This window comes from Ranitomeya variabilis, chromosome 2, assembly GCF_051348905.1.
Source record: "Ranitomeya variabilis isolate aRanVar5 chromosome 2, aRanVar5.hap1, whole genome shotgun sequence".
Lineage (NCBI taxonomy): Eukaryota > Metazoa > Chordata > Amphibia > Anura > Dendrobatidae > Ranitomeya > Ranitomeya variabilis.
Genome location: NC_135233.1, coordinates 471,353,269 through 471,373,804, shown reverse-complemented (window position 1 = coordinate 471,373,804; position 20,536 = coordinate 471,353,269). Strand labels below are relative to the sequence as shown.

Here is a 20,536-nt window from a genome sequence, read left to right as displayed (position 1 = left end):
CCAGGCTCAAAGTCATCATTCTCAATAAATATCCATTCAGAAAGCATTTAAGGATAGTGACCAAGCCAAATGAATTCCAGCAGAAATGAATGCATGTCCACTTATTACTCTGCGATGGCCTAGGAGGTTAGAGACCTAATTTCCATTTGTGCAGAAAGAGCAAATTACTGTTGGCAAAAAAAATCTTGGTTACAAAATTGTCTAAAAAATGAGTGAAATCCTGGTTCTGTAGAATCATTTCAATACTGTCCATCATCATAGAACACTTGGCAAACTAAAGTGATTAGTGGGAGAAGATGAAGTTGTGAGATGGTTTTGCATTTGCACAACTTTACAAGTCTAAGGCCGGTGTCACACTCAGCGTATGAAATTACGGTCCTTTTTTTACGGCCGTAATATGCAGAAATGTTTCCAAAATAGTGATCCGTAGGCAGGGTGTGGCAGCGTATTTTGCGCATGTCATCCTCCGTATGTAATCCGTATGGCATCTGTACTGCGGTATTTTCTCGCAGGCTTGCAAAACCAACATCTAATGGATTTATGTGCTCAGATGTTCGTTAAAACATATATACAGTATATATATATATATATATATATATATATATATATATATATATAAAAGAGGCATCGTGATTACTCGCTAATCCCACCCCCTGCACAGTAGCTCCGCCCCCCACCACATCACCACACACAATCCGCACCACATCACCACACATAATCCCGCCCCCCCACCACATCACCACACATAGTCCCACGCCCCAAACACATCACCACACATAATCCTGCCCCCCAACACATCACCACACATAATCCCGCACCCCAAACACATCACCACACATAATCCTGCCCCCCAACACATCACCGCACATAATCCCACGCCCCAAACACATCACCACACATAATCCCGCCCCCCACCACATCACCACACATAATCCCGCACCCCAAACACATCACCACACATAATCCCGCGCCCCAAACACATCACCACACATAATCCCGCCCCCCACCACATCACCACACATAGTCCCGCCCCCCAACACATCACCACACATAATCCCGCACCCCAAACACATCACCACACATAATCCCGCGCCCCAAACACATCACCACACATAATCCCGCCCCCCCACGCCATCACCACAGATAATTCTGCCCCCCATTCCATTACTACACATAATCCCGCCCCACCACATTACCACACATAATCCCGCCCCCCACCACATTACCACACATAATCCCGCCCCCCCACCACATCACCACATAATCCCGCCCCCCCACCACATCACCACGCATAATCCCGCCCCCATCCACATCATCACACATAATCCCGCCCCCCCACCACATCACCACACATAATCCTGCCCCCCAACACATCACCACACATAATCCCGCGCCCCAAACACATCACCACACATAATCCCGCCCCCCCACCCCATCACCACAGATAATTCTGCCCCCCATTCCATTACTACACATAATCCCGCCCCACCACATTACCACACATAATCCCGCCCCCCACCACATTACCACACATAATCCCGCCCCCCACCACATCACCACATAATCCCGCCCCCCCCACCACATCACCACATAATCCCGCCCACCCACCAACACATAATCTCGCCCCCCCACCACATCACCACACATAATACCACCCCCCAGCCCATTACCACACATAATCCCGCCCCCCACCACATTACCACACATAATCCCGCACCCCCACCACATCACCACACATAATACCACCCCCCAGCCCATTACCACACATAATCCCGCCCACCACATCACCACACATAATCCCGCCCCCCCCACCACATCACCACACATAATCCCCCACCCCATCACCACACATAATCCCGCCCCCCCACTACATCATCAGACATAATCCCGCCCCCCCACCACATCATCAGACATAATCCCGCCCCCAACACATCACCACACTATTGTTATTAACTTCATTTTAAGTTAATTTACCACCTGCGTAAGCGCTATTGAATGTGGTCATTATTTACTTTAGTTTAATCACCAGCAGTGTTAATTAGATAGCAATGAGCATGCCAAGCGTTAGCTGGCTGGGAACATCTAGTATATATATATATATATATATGTCATTGAGACACACACATATATATATATATATACTGTATTTATATTTAATTCAGCGCGAGAATTAGTAGTGTGGAATATGCAAAAAAAAAGGGATATGAGATGGTTTACTGTATGTAAACCATGTCTCATATCCTGTCGGGTTTGTGAAGGAGAAAGAAAAAGCCAGCAATTGGATTACCGGCTTTTCTATAGAACACCGCTGCGTATTTCTCGCAAGTCACACTGCTGGTCTGTGTGTAATCCATATTTTTCTCGCCCCCATAGACTTTCAATGGCGATTTTTTTTTGCGCAAGACGGTGACAAACGCAGCATGCTGCGATTTTCTACGGCCGTACAAGACCGTATAATACGGATCAGTAAAATACGGCTGATAGGAGCTGGGACATAGAGAATCATTGGGCCGTGTGCAATCCGTATTTTCTGCACCTCTCATACCTCCGTAAAACTCGCTAGTGTGACGCCGGCCTAATAGCCATCATGGTCTTCCAAATCGTTGTCAAGAGAGCCCCAATTTCCCAACAGGTGCAGGTCTTGCATGTGACCAACCCGACAGCACATGCTGCGGAGATGAGGGCACATTGGATTTCAACAATCCTGCGATAAGATATGAAGCTGTAAAAAGTGCCTGGAAACAGAAGTTTTTCTCTTTCTTTTATTGAAAAAAAGATGTGTCCACAGTTGAGCTGAATTTTCGCGTGTGCGGGAAAATCAGGGAACATATCTGTCAGAGGTCCTCAAAAATTTTAAGTGTAGAATTGACGTAATTCTCCTATTTTGGAAATTATAGGGCAAAGTATGACTGACACTTTGCATGAATACTGGTTCCATCCATCATGCCCTATCCACAACATAGTCACAACAGACCAATCACCACCGCTGTATATTCTGCAATGATAGTGTAATAGCTGTGGCAGTTTCTGCCTCGGCTGCTTGGTGGCGCCATGCCTTTGTTGCAGGCGATGCTTGACAGCATCAGTCCTATTTTATTTCTGGGACTTATGGCTATGTCCGGTCCAGAAGCTATGGAGTTAATCCTGTTGGTTTGGGTTTCTTCTTGCTGTCAGCACTGGGTGGGGCCATTCATTATATATACCCCTGAGGCCGGTTTCACACGTCAGTGGCTCTGGTACGTTTGGTGACAGTTTTCTCACGTACCGGAGACACTGACTCACGTAGACACTTTAAAATCAATGTGTCTCTGCAGATGTCAGCGTGTTTTCACGGATCGTGTGTCCGTTTGAAAAACACGGAGACATGTCAGTGTTCGTGGGAGCGCACGGATCACACGGACCCATTAAAGTCAATGGGTCCGTGTAAAACACGTACCGCACACGGATGCTGTCCGTGTGCAGCCTGTGGGCCATGCAGGAGACAGCGCTACAGTAAGCGCTGTCCCCCCAGCTTGTGGTGCTGAAGCCGCCATTCATTTCTTCTCTCCAGCAGCGTTCGCTGGAGAGAAGGAATGAAAAATCATTGTTTTTTTATTTTTTTTGCTGTTGAAATAAAGTTCCTGGTAGTTCTCGCCTCCCACCCCCTCCCACCCCCTGTGCGCCCGCCCGCTGGAAATAAAATACTCACCCAGCTCCCTCGATGCTTCCTTTCAGCGCCTCAGCTTGTCCTGTATGAGCGGTCACATAGGGGTGGAGCCGCATATTCATCACTGTAATGAGCGGTACCATGTGACCTCTCACACATGACAAGCTGCGGCTCTGAGAGGAAGCATCGAGGGAGCCGGGTGAGTATTTTATTTCCATCGGGCGGGCACACAGGGGGTGGGAGGGGGGAGGTTGCCGGGAACTTGATTTTAACCACAAAAAAAATAAAAAAAACAATGATTTTTCATTCCTTCTCTCCAGCGAACGCTGCTGGGAAGAAGGAATGAATTCCGGCTTCAGCACCAGATGCAGGGGACAGCGCTTATCTCTAGCGCTGTCTCCTGCACGGTCCGTGTGGTACCCAGTCGGCACACGGGCGGCACATGGCTGCCGCACGTGTGCCACACTGATGTGCCACGTGAGCACACGGACACACGGACACGGATAACTTCAGTACCGATTTTTCCGGTACCGGAATTATCTGGACGTGTGAGACTGGCCTGAGAGCCAGTTCCCACTGCCCATCAGTGTTTGTGCATCTGTTCTTTTTCCTGATTTATCATGTTCTCTGACCTTGGCTAGTTTATACATGTTTCTCCTGCCTGACAATTATGCACTTTCTGTACCTCCTGGATCTGACCCGGCTACCTGACTATTCTTGCCAGCTTGTGCCACCAAATAGCAGCTGACTCCATGCCCCTAGCCCAGATCCCTCTATAGGGGTTAAAGGGTGAAGGCCAGGGCAAACCCAGGGTTCTGGAAAATGCAGTAGCTAGCCCAAAGTGTGTTCATGGTAACCATTTTGGAGCTGGCAAGGGAACATGACAGTGCCCGTGTGACAAAACAGGAGGAATCTGGATTTACACTTACAGAAGAAAAATAATAGCCTATATTTATGGAAGCTAAGAAGTCCCCCATCAACTTGTGTTTCCAAATTGCTACTTATATACTGGTGCCAAATACCATCCAAGAAACATGTCCTCATGCCTGACATTGACACTAGGTGTTGGAGGTGCAGAGGGGACAATGGCACCTTTCTACATAACTTCTCGTCATGCCCATTCCACTTCTTTTGGAAGGAAACTCAACTGGTAATTCATGAAATCACAGAATCCTGGTCCGATTTGAGCCCTGCACTATTCTTGGTTCATCAATATGACATAAGCAATCCCTCCTTTGCTTTCTAATGATGGTGGCTTGGACATGCATTGTTTTGTTGTGTAAAAATACTAAATTTCCCCCCTCGGTTTCTCTTTCGATTAATAAGGTCAAACATATGGAAGAGTGTGATATTTACAAAATTTTTTACAAAATTGGTTGGAATTCCAACTACTGAGTACTGTGATTTAATTCACATTGACATTTTGACTGCCCCTCTCGTTGCCTAAGCTAAAGTTATGGACTCCAGGAAAGTTCAGAGATTCACCTATACATCCCTCCTAAACATCCCATCTCCTTCCTTTTGTCACAATTACTAGTTTTTTTCACCTCAGTCATTGGTTTATTGACATATCAACCATAAGATGCCATTTACGTTACACACCTGTCCTGGTGTAGGCTTTGCTTCCCTGTCCCCGATCTGCTTCCCTCTGTTGTGCTCCACGTCGGGCTTTGATCATCTGCCTGGGCCTATATAAGACTCACCAGGAGACGAAGGTTTCTTGGTTCTAAAACTTTTAGTACAAATAAGCAAATATTGACCTAGCATTTAAAGGCACTTCCAAAACTAAATATCATCCTATAAACTTAACGAAGCGAATGCCAAAATATTTGAAAAAAAAATTATATAAATCTTTTATTAAACAAATTGATACACTTAAACTGTCATGAAAAAATCTTTGGGGTAACCCAACCCTTTCTGGTTGTAGTTTGTAAGTAGAGGTTTATTTGTTGGACTTATTATGCAGTATCGGTTCCTTAATACAATATTATAGAGCGTTATACACCTCTTAAAGAGCCATTTGTGCTAATATTGGTATACACAAGTGTATAAGGTTTACCTTGTCCTGTGATTGCAGTTCCTTTTTGTATTTGTGTTTCCCAAGCAATTTTAATTTAAGTGTATCAATTTGTTTAATAAAGATTTCTATAATTTTTTTTAAACATTTGGCATTCGCTTCCTTATGTTTATAGGTTGCTATTCTAAGGGTATGTTTCCACGTTCAGGAAACGCTGCGTGTTTGATGCGTCCAGATGTTACAGTATAGTGGAGGGGATTTCATGAAATCTCATCTCCACTATGCCTGTGGCAGACCCGCGGAAACGGACATGCGGCGCGTCTTTTAAGAATGCAGCATGTCCTTACATTGCTGCAAGGTCAACGCAGGTGACCTCCCAGTGACCTCAGGTGCAGATTTGGTCAGGATTTTACCTGCATAAAATCCTGACCAAATCCTGATGCAATCCTGAACGTGGACACATACCCTGAGACTTGTAATTAGTCTGTGCACAGTTATCTGTCTGCTTGTGACTCCCAGTACCTCTGCTATCTGTGTCCTGCGAGCCTCCATCGTCTGCTGCACCGACGCCCATGTGTCCACCTGGACCTTGGGTTTGGAGGATCCACCTCATCAGGTGAGCCTAACCGTTTAGCTCTGTAATAGCCATTTTTTTTTACCATGGGGAAACCTTAGATTTTGTAAACTCTATCACTGATCGTATTGGAAATAGCAGGCGCAATCCTACAGTATTACTGATTACGGCACTTACTTTGTTGATACTAATAATGTATACACAAATCAGACCAGCGACAGACTTATGACTGGTCTCTTGGACTTAAAATTGTATTCTCAAGTTTGGAAGTTCTCCCCTATCCATTGGACAGTTGCTAACTTTGGGATCACTGGGGTCCGGGCAATTGGGACTCCCAGCAATCTTAAGAACTGGGGCTCTGTAGAACCCTAAATTAATGGAGCGGTGGTTCATATAATGGGACCGCTAGAGGTGGCTGAACATTGCACTTGGCTGGTGTTTGGCACTCCCATAAGAATGATTGGCAGTGCACATGATGGACCACCTCTTTGACATGTGGCTTCTCAGAGCCCCAGTTCTTGGGATTGGTGGGGGTCCCAGACAGTGGTCAGATACCCAGAAATCAGGAAGTTATCACCTATCTATTGGAGAATATCCCTTTAAATATTGATGTCATATCCTTAAAATACAGTATGTGTTCCCAGTCACGGTCTGCAGAAGCACACTATTGCCCTGTATCTGGTGCTGCAGCTCAATTCCACTCAATGGATTTTTTTCAATTTAGGGCCAGGCCTCCATTGATCAAACATTGATACTCTATTGTAAGGATAAGTCATCCATAATGAATCCCCAGAAAACTCCTTTAGGACTCCTAATTATGTGTTAACTATTACTTTAACAATTAGCTTCATAAGCATGACAAAGACCTGCTATATTAGACACAATCTGTAATAGCGTGTATTATGTGCACATTAGATCAGTATTATATAATACATTATAGAATGTTCATAAAACAGGACCACACATTACCAAAAGGTGAAATAAGTGCTAAATGATTATCTTTCTGCCTTTCTTTACTAAATGTTTGATTCTTTCTATGATACAAAGACGGAGTGTGAAATTCATATATGCAAACACTGGGACATATACACCTCAATTCCAGTATCGCTTCATATGTACAAATATGAGATTCTTTGCACACATTTGAAGAAATGATGAGTGAATGTAGCACCCCAGGTGACCGGTTGTTACAGTGATATTGCCTTCCTTTCAGGGAGGGTTATTTCATGCTTGGAGGCAAGGGGGATCCCCTTCACCAGGTAAGGCACCCACACACAACACATTCCAAATCCAGGCCAGAAGGGGGAGCTCAGGACCTGGATTCAGGGGAGCTTCCCCAGCTTGATGTGTTCCGGTCTGGAGGAGGAGTTAGGCAGTTGGTGAGAGACAGTGGACAAAGGAGGAAGTCTGAAACTGAGGGCAGACAGAGGAGCCGTGCAGCCAGGATTTGAGCTGCCTCTCCGGGAAGGAAGGAAAACCTGAGGGGTTGAATGTGGTGGAGCTATTGAGGGAAGGTGCAGAGGAGGGATAAAGAGCTCAGAGGGGAACTGTGACCGGGCACCCTCAGAGCCAGAACGCAGAAACCGTGCACCGGGAGCCCAAGGTCGTGTCGCTCTCCAGGATGCACGACAGAACCGGAGGGCTAAGAACTGTATGTGATTTGCCCACACCACACCTGAAGACGCAGCAGCACCTGAAGGGCCCGGGTCATGATAGAGACCCTGTAAAACGGCTCAAGCGGCCCGCCATACAGGTACCTGTCTCAGGACAGGGGAAAAGAGGGGTACCTTGACAGCAAGCTTCATGCAGCAAGGACCTCACACACCAGCGTTAGCAGAAAAGGCTCACGGATCTCAACTGGAAAAGGGATTCATCTATTGCCTCCAGGCCGGCCGGACCACTGCGACACCTGTACCCGGTACCCTGGACTGAGGCTGACTGCTACCATCAGTAAACCAGGTAAAGACTGCAAACCTGTGTCCTGGTTCTTTACTATACCATCCACCGCACCATCTGTGCCATACACCTTGGGAGACCTAGCTTCACCTGTGGGAAGCATCACCATCTTGCTGCAACAACATCACCCCAGAGGACCCCTTTAAGCAGCGTCGGTCCCCTCTGACCGAGAACCACAGGTGGCGTCACGAATAGACTTTATTACCAAATTCCCTTTAAAGACCTTTCCCCTTTAAGTGAACGCCCAGGGCCAAGGACTGGGTCGCAGCCACCGTGACATCCCCTTTAAGTGCGACCGGACCCAGTACCAAGTACCCCACTGCTCTGATAAAGTGTTATCCCATGCTCGGGTGCTAACCGAGTGTTTTCGGCAAGATAGAAAAATATGTTCCGAGTCCCAGCGGCTGCATGTCTTGCGGATGTTCAACAGCTGCAACACATGTAGGGATTTCCTGTTTGTTAGGCAATCCCTTCATGTGTAGCGACTGTCGAACAACCATGACACATGCAGCGACGGGGACTCGGAATATATTTTTCAAGCACGACAAAGATACTTGGTTAGAACCCGAGAATGCTCAGATAACACCTTATCCAAGAATATTCGCTCATCAGTATTATGAACCCATCATCTACCAATGATAACTTTGTTTGTTTTTCTTTCACTAGTTTTTATAAATTACCCTAATTTTTAAACGTGAGGGGGGATAAATTCTAGCGCCGAAAGATAAAGATATTAGTGGTTAAATTACATTTTATTGGCGAAGCTTAATTCATAAAAGAAGGAGACGCCCATATAACCTTATGCGTTTCGAACAACAGCAAGTCCTTATTCATAGGTGTCTGAATAAAGATTCTTTATAGTCCAAAACAAGTAAGCTTATACAGGTCCTTCTCAAAAAATTAGCATATAGTGTTAAATTTCATTATTTACCATAATGTAATGATTACAATTAAACTTTCATATATTATAGATTCATTATCCACCAACTGAAATTTGTCAGGTCTTTTATTGTTTTAATACTGATGATTTTGGCATACAACTCCTGATAACCCAAAAAACCTGTCTCAATAAATTAGCATATTTCACCCGTCCAATCAAATAAAAGTGTTTTTTAATAACAAACCAAAAAACAATCAAATAATAATGTTCAGTTATGCACTCAATACTTGGTCGGGAATCCTTTGGCAGAAATGACTGCTTCAATGCGGCGTGGCATGGAGGCAATCAGCCTGTGACACTGCTGAGATGTTATGGAGGCCCAGGATGCTTCAATAGCGGCCTTAAGCTCATCCAGAGTGTTGGGTCTTGCGTCTCTCAACTTTCTCTTCACAATATCCCACAGATTCTCTATGGGGTTCAGGTCAGGAGAGTTGGCAGGCCAATTGAGCACAGTAATACCATGGTCAGTAAACCATTTACCAGTGGTTTTGGCACTGTGAGCAGGTGCCAGGTCGTGCTGAAAAATGAAATCTTCATCTCCATAAAGCATTTCAGCCGATGGAAGCATGAAGTGCTCCAAAATCTCCTGATAGCTAGCTGCATTGACCCTGCCCTTGATGAAACACAGTGGACCAACACCAGCAGCTGACATGGCACCCCACACCATCACTGACTGTGGGTACTTGACACTGGACTTCAGGCATTTTGGCATTTCCTTCTCCCCAGTCTTCCTCCAGACTCTGGCACCTTGATTTCCGAATGACATGCAAAATTTGCTTTCATCAGAAAAAAGTACTTGGGACCACTTAGCAACAGTCCAGTGCCGCTGTTTATGGTTCAAAAGTGGCTTTACCTGGGGAATGCGGCACCTGTAGCCCATTTCCTGCACACGCCTGTGCACGGTGGCTCTGGATGTTTCCACACCAGACTCAGTCCACTGCTTCCTCAGGTTCCCCAAGGTCTGGAATCGGTCCTTCTCCACAATCTTCCTCAGGGTCCGGTCACCTCTTCTCGTTGTACAGTGTTTTCTGCCACATTGTTTCCTTCCAACAGACTTACCATTGAGGTGCCTTGATACAGCACTCTGGGAACAGCCTATTTGTTGAGAAATTTCTTTTTGGGTCTTACCCTCTTGCTTGAGGGTGTCAATGATGGCCTTCTTGACATCTGTCAGGTCGCTAGTCTTACCCATGATGGGGGTTTTGAGTAATGAACCAGGCAGGGAGTTTTTAAAAGCCTCAGGTATCTTTTGCATGTGTTTAGAGTTAATTAGTTGATTCAGAAGATTAGGGTAATAGGTTGTTTAGAGGACCTTTTCTTGATATGCTAATTTATTGAGACAGGTTTTTTGGGTTATCAGGAGTTGTATGCCAAAATCATCAGTATTAAAACAATAAAAGACCTGACAAATTTCAGTTGGTGGATAATGAATCTATAATATATGAAAGTTTAATTGTAATCATTACATTATGGTAAATAATGAAATTTAACACTATATGCTAATTTTTTGAGAAGGACCTGTATGTGTTTCTACTTTTTATTCTTATTTTTTTTACTATACTTTTTTAATGAAGTCAGCTTCTCCAATAAAATGGAATTTTGTAACCACTAATATTTTTTTTTTCCTTTGGAGCTGGAATTTATCCCCTTCTCCCATTTTTTTCACTTTATTGTCTACTTGAGGTTTCCGGGCCGGAGGACTCTGTGCACCAATCTGTAGGATACCATGGTACAGTATTTCTTTCATTTGAGTGGTAAGCTGGTTTAACCATTTTTTCTCCCATTTTTTTATCCCTAAACACAGTGTGCTAGATGAACCTTCCAGCTACACAGGAACCATAGTTTTTAGGCCATGTGCACACATTCAACATTTGGTCAGTATTTTACCTCAGTATTTGTAAGTCAAAACCACGAGAGGAACAGTCAAAGGAAAAGCATAAGGCCAGTCTCACACGTCCAGATAATTCCGATACCAGAAAAAAATCGGTACCGGAGTTATCCGTGTCCGTGTGTCCGTGAGCTCACGTGGCACATCAGCGTGGCACACTTGCGGCAGCCGTGTGCCGCCCGTGTGCCGACTGAGTACCACACGGACCGTGCAGGAGACAGCGCTACAGTAAGCGCTGTCCCCAGCGTGTGGTGCTGAAGCCGCCATTCACTCCTTCTCCCCAGCAGCGTTCACTGGAGAGAAGGAATGAAAAATCATGTTTTTTTTATTTTTTTGTTTTTAAAATAAAGTTCCCGGTCACCTCCCGCCTCCCACCCTCTGTGCTGCGGCGCTGAGAGGAAGCATCGCGGGAGCTGGGTGAGTATTTTAATGCCAGCGGGCGGGTGCACAGGGGGTGGGAGGCGGGAGGTGACCGGGAACTTTATTTTAAAAACAAAAAAAAAAAAAAACAACATGATTTTTCATTCCTTCTCTCCAGCGAACGCTGTTGGGGAGGAATGAATGGCGGCTTCAGCACCACACGCTGGGGACAGCGCTTAACTCTAGCGCTGTCTCCTGCACTGTCCATGTGGTCCTCAGTCGGCACACGGGCGGCACACGGACGACATCCATGTGCGGTACGTGTTTACACGGACCCATTGACTTTAACGGGTCCATGTGATCCGTGCGCTACCACCAACAGTGACATGTCTCCGTGTTTTTCAAACAGACACACGGTCCGTGAAAACACGCTGACATGTGCAGAGACACATTTATTTTAATGTGTCTACGTGAGTCAGTGTCTCCGGTACGTGAGAAAACTGTCATGACACGTACCGGAGCCACTGACGTGTGAAACAGGCCTAATAGAAACACATCACCGCTTCTGTATTTTTCACCTACTCCTGGTTTTGGCTTATGAATACTGAATGTGTGAACGTGACCTTCACCATTTATAGAAGCTATGCAGCTGTTCCGGTTACGTTCAGTTTTTTACCTCAGTATTTGTAAACCAAAACCAGAAATGGGTGAAAAATACAGAAGTGGTGACGTGTTTCTATTATACTTTTCCTCTCATTGTTCCACTCCTGGTTTTGGCCTACAAATACTGAGGTAAAAAAAAAAATCACCAAATACTCAACACGTGAACGTGGCCTTGAGAGGCATTTCAGAACTTTTCCATGTATAGACTGATGCCCTTACAAGTGGACAATACACGATGAAGAGATATTAGCCAAGCCTAAATGACATGGGAATCCTCTGAGATTGCAGGACACTTGCACCACAGGGGCCCAGAGGTGGTGGGGGCCCGACAACAGCAACGACTATTTCAAGCCTGCATGGGCCAATAAAAGTCTGTTCTATTTTGCACTATTTTTTAAGTACTGCCTCCATTTTGGCTATGTTAAGGAGGCTGGGTGCATGCTATGAGGGCCTGGTACCCACTGTGGAGCACGCCGCTGCTTCTTTTTTCCTGTCAAATCTACTCCATAACTATCCATTGTCTTTATATGTTGGTCTGTCTATTTTATCTGGTCGGTTTATCCATCTGTCTATGTCAAGCAGTCACGGATAAAAAAAAAAGAAAATCTAATATAGCATAGACTGTATGACGCGGTTAGTGTTTTATTTCATTTCCTGAGTGGCTGGATAATGATTTGCTGACAGCAGAAAGAAATGAGAGTAAGATGAGCGTAGAACATTACACAGGGGAATAGGTGAATGGAAAGAAGGGGGGACGGGAAATTTGGAGTCAGAGAGAGAACTGAGAGGAGGGGGTTGGTTTCAAGGCAGGAAAAATGTAGAAGAGACATGTTTATTAGAGGGAGATGAAAGGAAAGATGAGAGACGGTGTGCAGCAATGGAGAGAGACTGGAAGATGCAAGGCAGAATTAGGAGACATACGGCAGAGACAGATACACATGGGAGACAGCCCACAGAGACTGTAACCAAGGACACCCACAGAGCGCCTCTGTCACCATATGCCTCAATCACAAACCTCAGCTCCATCCCCGAGCCAAGAACATGGGGAAAAATAACATAATACACTAAATAATGACAAGTAAGCACAACTAATAAATCATTGATTAAATAACTGGTTAGATTTGACATCTATGTAAAGCTTCTACGATATCCTGAATATCATCATGTAGGGTTTACCGAATGTTGTAATGGGAGTGACATGACCCCCTTCATGATCATGTAACATGTCATATGGGAGTATGAGGTATATGGAGCTGAAACCGGTCTATATACAATGGGAGCCGGCTGTGTTACACAGCCAGCACCTGCATCTAACAGAACAGCAGTGATGGGAGCAAGCTCCAATAGCGGCTGTTTAATAATTGAAATGCCACTGTCAATCACTTATAGAAGTAGTTAACTAGCAAAACCTCAATGCGTGACTATTTTGGCAGCTATAATGTATACACTCCTCACCATTGAAATGGGGCATATTAAATATATATATATGCACGAGCACCAAGTCGGGGGAGAAGGTGGAGTGCCAAGTTCGCAGTCTTTTCCCTTTGTGCATAAACCGTTACTGTCATCAGTGCCTGATTTGATTGACTTCTGAATTTATTGTGGTGTCACAAGTACCGCACAAGTATCCCATCTATAGTATGCCTTTGAAACCACAACACTAAGAAGGGTTATGGAAATCGTGGGATGGATAGACATGTTACTGATATGTAAAATTATTTATTCAGTATGAGCACCACATGCAGAAATCCCCGCACTTACTGTACATCCTTGGCTCCAATCACTAATATCATTAATGGTCATCTGAGGAATGCTCTGCCATACTGAATGCACTTAGGCAAATCATCAAGATCCACTGCTGGCAGCTCCCTTTTTAATTACCAATCAAAAATGTCCCAGATGTGAACAATTGGAGACAAGTCATTAGACACTGAATGCCATGGTAGCACGTTGACAAGTCATTAGACACTGAATGCCATGGTAGCACGTTTTCTCACGCCACCACTCTTAAAGTCTTTCATTATGCAGAGGCAGGGTGGTGATGATGGTTCATTCTCCTCAGCAATCAGTACCACCATTTTTTTCTTTTAAAACGCAACAATAGCCAGAGATTAGTCTTGAGACCACATTGGCAACACCATTCTTCACAAGAGAAAATGAAGTGTTAAGTGGCATAATGTACGGCAGCCGGACCCTTGAGTCTTCATTCCAGGTCACAAACAGACCGGTGTTGCATTGATTTAATGGTGGAACCATGTATACAAAGTGTCCCAGGAGCCAGTTTTCAGCATGACCATACCAGGCTGCATATTGCTGTTGCTACCGTGAGCAGCTTGCTTGGCCGAAACGTACTACCATGGCTGCAGCGTCTCCAGACTTGTCTCCCATCGAGCACATCTGGGACGTCATTGGTCGGTGATCACACACACAAGCTGCCTGCAGTGGATCTTGATGATTTGACCAAGTTCCTTTAGAACATTCCTCAGACAACCATTAATAACCTCATTGATAGTAGCCAAGGATGTAAATGCGGGGAATTCTGCACATTGTGCTCATACACCATACCGAATAAAGCGAAATGTTTTGAAAATTTCATTTCCATTTTTTTATCGTTTGCATATCAATAACATGTCCACCCATCCTGTGATTTTCATAATTCTCCAACTTTTTCGCAAGAATGCTTACTGGCTTTTGTAAATCTTACAGTATAATGCAACATTAAAGTGTTTGTTCAGCCCCTTTAATTTCTTTATGAATAGTATAAAGTAACTGTAGTGCTCACCTTACCTATCTCCCTCCGCTAATGTGCTGCCCGCTTCCCTGATCCACCGCCAGTTTTTCTACCATGGTCTCCAGCAAAGACATTTAAACATGGACATGAAAACGACAACATGGAAGCAGCGGGGGATTGGTATCATTAGAATTATTCCTTCTATTATTTTTATACCCTTTATGTTTTGAAAAAAAAAAATGGCTACAAACTAGACAATCCCTAAAACTCCCCAAATCCTCTGGATTTTCAATGAAATGGTAAGCAAGGTGTATTAAAACATTGGTGGGTCAGTCATGACCATTTAGACCACCGTGACTGAAATAAAAATTGATAAATAAAAAAATTTAAGTAGTTAATTTACTTTTGCATTAAAAAAAATTGATTATATAATCAATTATTAATACAAAATTAAAAATTGCGGCACCTTCCCTTTAAAAAGTGCTGGAAATATATAGTAATCACAAGATCAGTCAAGAGCTGCAATCCTTCCTGCTGACAGTTTGCAGTGAACAGGAGAGACTTACTTTTTTTTCTTAATTGAAGAGTAAAGAAGAGCTTTAAAATAATAATATGGCAAAGATGCTAATTTTTATAGATAGAATAACTCTATAACTATTTATATCACAACATCCCTCTTCTTTGCCAGCAGGCAAGTAGCACATGGAAGCCCACATCCAAATATGACAAGTGTGTATGTCTAAAATATTAATAATATATATATATATATATATATATATATATATATACACACACCTATATACACATCATTTTTTTCTACATTTTTCCCCCTCTCATCAGGATGCAGCTTGGGTCTCTGTACTGTAAATGACGAAGGAGGACATGCTGTGCTTTGTAGTTTGTGCATCCTCATTGTGCATGCACTCCGCTAGAGACGATGCTCTGCCATGCAGCACACATTAATATTTAACATCAGGACAGGGTGGTGTATGGAATATGTAACAATGAATGCTCTGCATTATATAAGAACACTACGGCCTTCCATTGCAGTGCACATACTGCATAGTGGATCGCTTTTCCCAGAAGACCGTGTGGGAAAAGGAAAGAGAAATGGGGAGGATAAAAGGCAGGATGGGCCCAACCTCTAGACTGGCATAAAAGATGATAATGTCATCTGAGCCGTTAGGGCTATTGATCTGAGGATCAGCATCATGGAGAGTAAAAGGAGGGGCAGAGAGGATGGATGAGCTAGAAGGGGGAGAGAAGCAAAATTGATAAGGAGGGTGGCAGCATAAAATGGTCAAGAGGACAAGGCCTGAAACATATAGATGGAATTAAAGGGTGCAAACAAATCAATTCTGGGGTGATATTTGTTTCAATTGGGTCAAAATTGTGCAAAACTGAGTAGGACAGGAAAATACCAGGGGTGGACAGGGGCGGACATGTCAATGGTGCAACCTGCGCAGCCGCACACAGGTCCAAAAGGTAAGGGGGCCACTACTGCCTTCAAAGCAGATGCAATTTTGCAATATGATGAGCTATTGGACTGCAAAGGGCCTATATATTGTTCTCACAAAAGGGCTCAGTTCTAACTGTGTCCACCAATGGGGATGAACATACCATTGGTGCAACCTGTACAGAGGCACAGGGGTTCAAGAGGTAAGGGGGCCACTTCGTCCAAAGTAGGAGGAATTATACATTATGATGAGCTATTGGGCTGCAAAGGTTCCCCCATATATTCTTGCACAGTGGCCCTCTCCTGTATGTTTCCACCCCAGGAAAATACAGCACTTAATTCAAACTTATGGACAGATGTGGAAAAGTAGACCATGTGAGCAACTGGCGAGTACCGGTCAGCAGTAGTCATACTTTGCACACTAGCGGCAGACTGGGTTATGTCATGCTGATGACTTGTTCCATTAGACAGATGAAGTGGAGCTCAGCTATTTTGCACAAACTAACATGATACCATGTAAGTCTATGGCTTTAGGCCAGGTTTAGATGATTGTATCGAAAAAAAAAAAATGGAGAATTTGGACATGATTAGCTCCATGTGCTCGAATAGGTGTAAGAGTTACCTTTTATTGCATACACTATTCTGATCCATAAACCAGGTGTGGACATATCATTGGTGCAACTTGTGCAGCCTGCCCAATAGGTAAGGGGGCCCATTTTCACCTCCAAAGTATGTGGAGTTGTGCATTACAATGAGCTATGGGACTGCAAAGGGCCCATCTATTGTTCTTGCAGACGGACCCTCTTCTGTCTGTGTCCACAAAGTGCAATAAACCCTCATATACACTGGCATATTGGCTACAGTTGGCTCATCCGCTCTCCACCTGTGGTTTGCTGTGTACCACGCTCATCTGAACGAGCACTTATCCTAACGCAAGGAGATATCATAACGCACAAATGATGCAACCCAGGATTCAGCTTTGCTACATCTTTATCCTACAGGATCTCAAAAGGGCTGGACCTCCAAGGAGAGCATCCATTTTTACGTAGCCCAACACAGGCTAAAAGGCATTAAGACCATTTTAAAGACTTGCTTACCTTTCAGAGGAGGTAAGGGTGTTAGCTCTTGTTGCTTGCTCTGGTAGCGGAACTGAGAAGAGCTGTGTGATCTTCGTTGACGGGAGCGAGGAAGAGTACGACGGGAAAATCCATCTACCTTGTCAGCTGCTAGGACAGGGGAAAGGCCCGGGGAGGATGGACTGGTGGGGGTAATGGGAAGTTTGGTCTCCATTAGTATGTTCAAGGAAGCAGCAGGAGGAAGATGTTGGTGGCTGTTACCGCTGCAGAAGATGATGGCCGCACACTGGGGAATTATTAGTAATCTAGGCCCAGGTGGGTCCTAGAGGAAGCAGGATCACCCATGGGCAGCTGATGAAGAAGCTGGGAAAAAGAAATAAAAGATATGATTAAAGTACATATGTGGAAAAAACAAGAAAATGAGAAGATGTAATTAAGTCACATAGTAATATTAGTATATAGTACAGAGAATGGATGTCTAGAAATCATGGTGAACGATGGCTAATAAATCAGTAGTAATATATGTTGAAATAACAACGGATGGAATACATAAAATTGGGCAATATGATCTAAACATGCAAGATAAAGGCTGGGTCATTGCCAATGTATCACCAATAGTTTGGAAGATACTGCTGTAAAATTACCCATCACTTGCTAAGGCAGCAACAAAAATGAAGTTCTATAATGTTTGCGTATCTTACATTTATATTTATATGTATTTACAAAGTACCCATCCCATTGACAAACTTCCCTTGGACCAGTTCCAGACATCAGTGGTCTACACACCCTGGAATGGTCACCATCAACCCCTAAAGTCTGAAATCCCTACCATATACTGCAGTTAGTGCCAACATTATGAAGACACCATGTTGCATATATTCCTGCTTGGACTCTTACAAAAACTATCTGCAAACCATAATATATGAAAAAATACTAAAAACATCTCCCAAGAACCTAGACTTCAGTTCAAGACGAAGAAGACTTCTACTAATTTGAGATGATCAATGGTGTGATACCAAGCATTTTAAAACAGTTATTAAAAAAAATAACATTTTTACACTAGATTTCTACACCTATGGACAAATGTGATTAATCTTCAAAAAAACCCTATGTGTTGATATCCCCCGTTTCCCAATGTCAGGAGCACAAAACTTACAGCTGCAGCTTTGCCTAAAGGCTCTTGCTTTGATAATTCACTTTCTCGTCTCGATCTTTGTATGTAATCTGCATCCAAAGTCTTAACAAATCAATGGAGGCTAGGCCGCAAGCGGGATGAAAATCAAATTTACAGTTGAATGATATCCAGATTGCTAAGCCCAAATGGCCCACAGTAGAAAAACCAAGTAGTTTACGCCTCTTCCCGAGAAATGTAGAAGTAGGTCCTTCAAGGGGCCACAGATGATTCCTGCACCATGCAGTCTCTGCCCAATTCCTTCCCAATGTATGGGTTGATTTTATTCTGCGGTCTATAGGGTTAATAATATATCCTCAGGCTATACACCGCTTTCAATATTCCAGAGATTGAAATCCTCTCTGGGACGCGGAGAGAGCAATGTATGTATGAGCCGTGCAGGATCCGGAAGAATAATATATTCAGGAAATTAATATTGGCAGCCGGTACGGTGTGCAGAACCGATGCATTCCTAATTTTTTTTTTGGAGAAAAAAATAATAATTCTGTATTAACCCTTTAATCTTCTATGAACCAGGAGCATCAATAGGAATAAAAGGAAGAACGTTAGGCAGGAATCACCTTTTCCCTTCAAGCTTCCCTGTGGGATCAGGTGGAAGAGCGTCAAATAATTCTAGCATTGCATTCAAAAAATGATCCGCAGACCCGTAATTAGAATCAATTCTGCAGGATTGGTAATTATGGAAGGAGCCGCCACAGCTGAGACCGTCCGCAGTGAATAGGTTCCTAGTTTTAGGTTTTCCTCCTTTATGGGATTTTGCATAGGCCCCTTTGACCCTCCTTTCTGTCAACCTGTCCTTGATCCATAGAAGCTGTCTTCACGTGAATTGTAAGATCTGCAGTTTCCTTGTCTCCGGCTATTAGGCAGATGCAAAGATTGTATGGAATTAGGAGGATATCCCAGTTATTTTTTTTTCTCCTCCAATATCAGCAGCCTTGTTTTATCTCTCGCTGCAGGATCAGTACAATGACAAAACCCAAACCTATTCCTCCCCCCCTGCACTTCTCCCAAATGTCATGTGACCATGAATGAGCCGGAGATTGGCCTTTTAATAATAGGGTCTGCGTCACTGCTGGGGGGTGATGTCACTTCTCTATAAAACCATTGGTTGCAGTCATGCTGGATTTAAAGGGACAGCTGCCTGTGCAGTAGTGCTGGGAGGAACGAGAGTGTGGAGATGATACATGTATACGGCGGAAATATGACTGGAGCTAAATGTATCACATACTCTATCAATAGCCGTATCTGTCTGTTCCCCGCAGATCCACAGTGTGAAGATCAATTTACATCTCGTATCATAATCTTTAGGTATTTCTATGATAATATATATATATATATTGCAACATTTTCATTCCCATTGACTTCTGCAGCATTAAAAATGCTATTGTGTTTTTGTAGATGCAAAACGACAACATAGTTTTCCAGAAATTAAAAAAAATTTCAATTTTTTTTTTTTTCTTGGATGGAGGCTTATTCACTGGACCCTATTTTCTGGTCTAAATTATGGCTGAAATTCCTGGCCCAAACTAAGTGCCACATTCACCCAACTGTATAGCGGCCATATTTTCTAGTCCGTGTTGCACCTAGATGCTGCATCCGTTTTTTCCATGGATACAGCATGTACCAGACATTATAATCTATGGTACTATTCACATGTTCGATTTTTTATTTTATTTCATATTTTATTTTCTTCTATTCCAGCAGCACGGATGATAAGGGCCAAAACAAGTCTATGGGTTCCGTAAAAAACACATACAGTGCACGGAATCGGTACAGTTCATTTGCCATCTGTGTTTAACATTTAAAAGTATAGGAGAAGCTTTGTGATTTTTTCTTTATCCATACTGGAAAAACACTAGACACACGGATGGTAAAAACGGACATACGGATGGTACCGGTACCATTTTGTCATGTATGCGTTTAATTACCAATTTTCTGCCAAAAAGAAAAGAGACAAGTCCTACTTGGTTGCTAATCTAGATTGCAAATGTCAGTGGCCTCACATAAAAAAAATAAATTAATTAAAAAAAATGTAAT

The 20,536-nt window shown here is 43.6% G+C and overlaps 1 protein-coding gene across 1 annotated transcript in view; it reads right to left on the bottom strand.

The window, feature by feature from the left end:
• The window catches only part of PPP2R5B (protein phosphatase 2 regulatory subunit B'beta), a 98,960-nt gene extending 79,445 nt beyond the window's left edge, over nucleotides 1-19,515 (bottom strand). The window contains exons 1-2 of the mRNA XM_077287733.1: nucleotides 18,464-19,515; nucleotides 17,329-17,670 (exon numbers count right to left, since the gene is read on the bottom strand). Of these exons, the coding sequence (XP_077143848.1) occupies nucleotides 17,329-17,521 (193 nt within the window). The 5' untranslated portion in view covers nucleotides 17,522-17,670; nucleotides 18,464-19,515. The remainder of the gene's footprint in view (nucleotides 1-17,328; nucleotides 17,671-18,463) is intronic.
• Nucleotides 19,516-20,536: the final 1,021 nt, after the last annotated feature.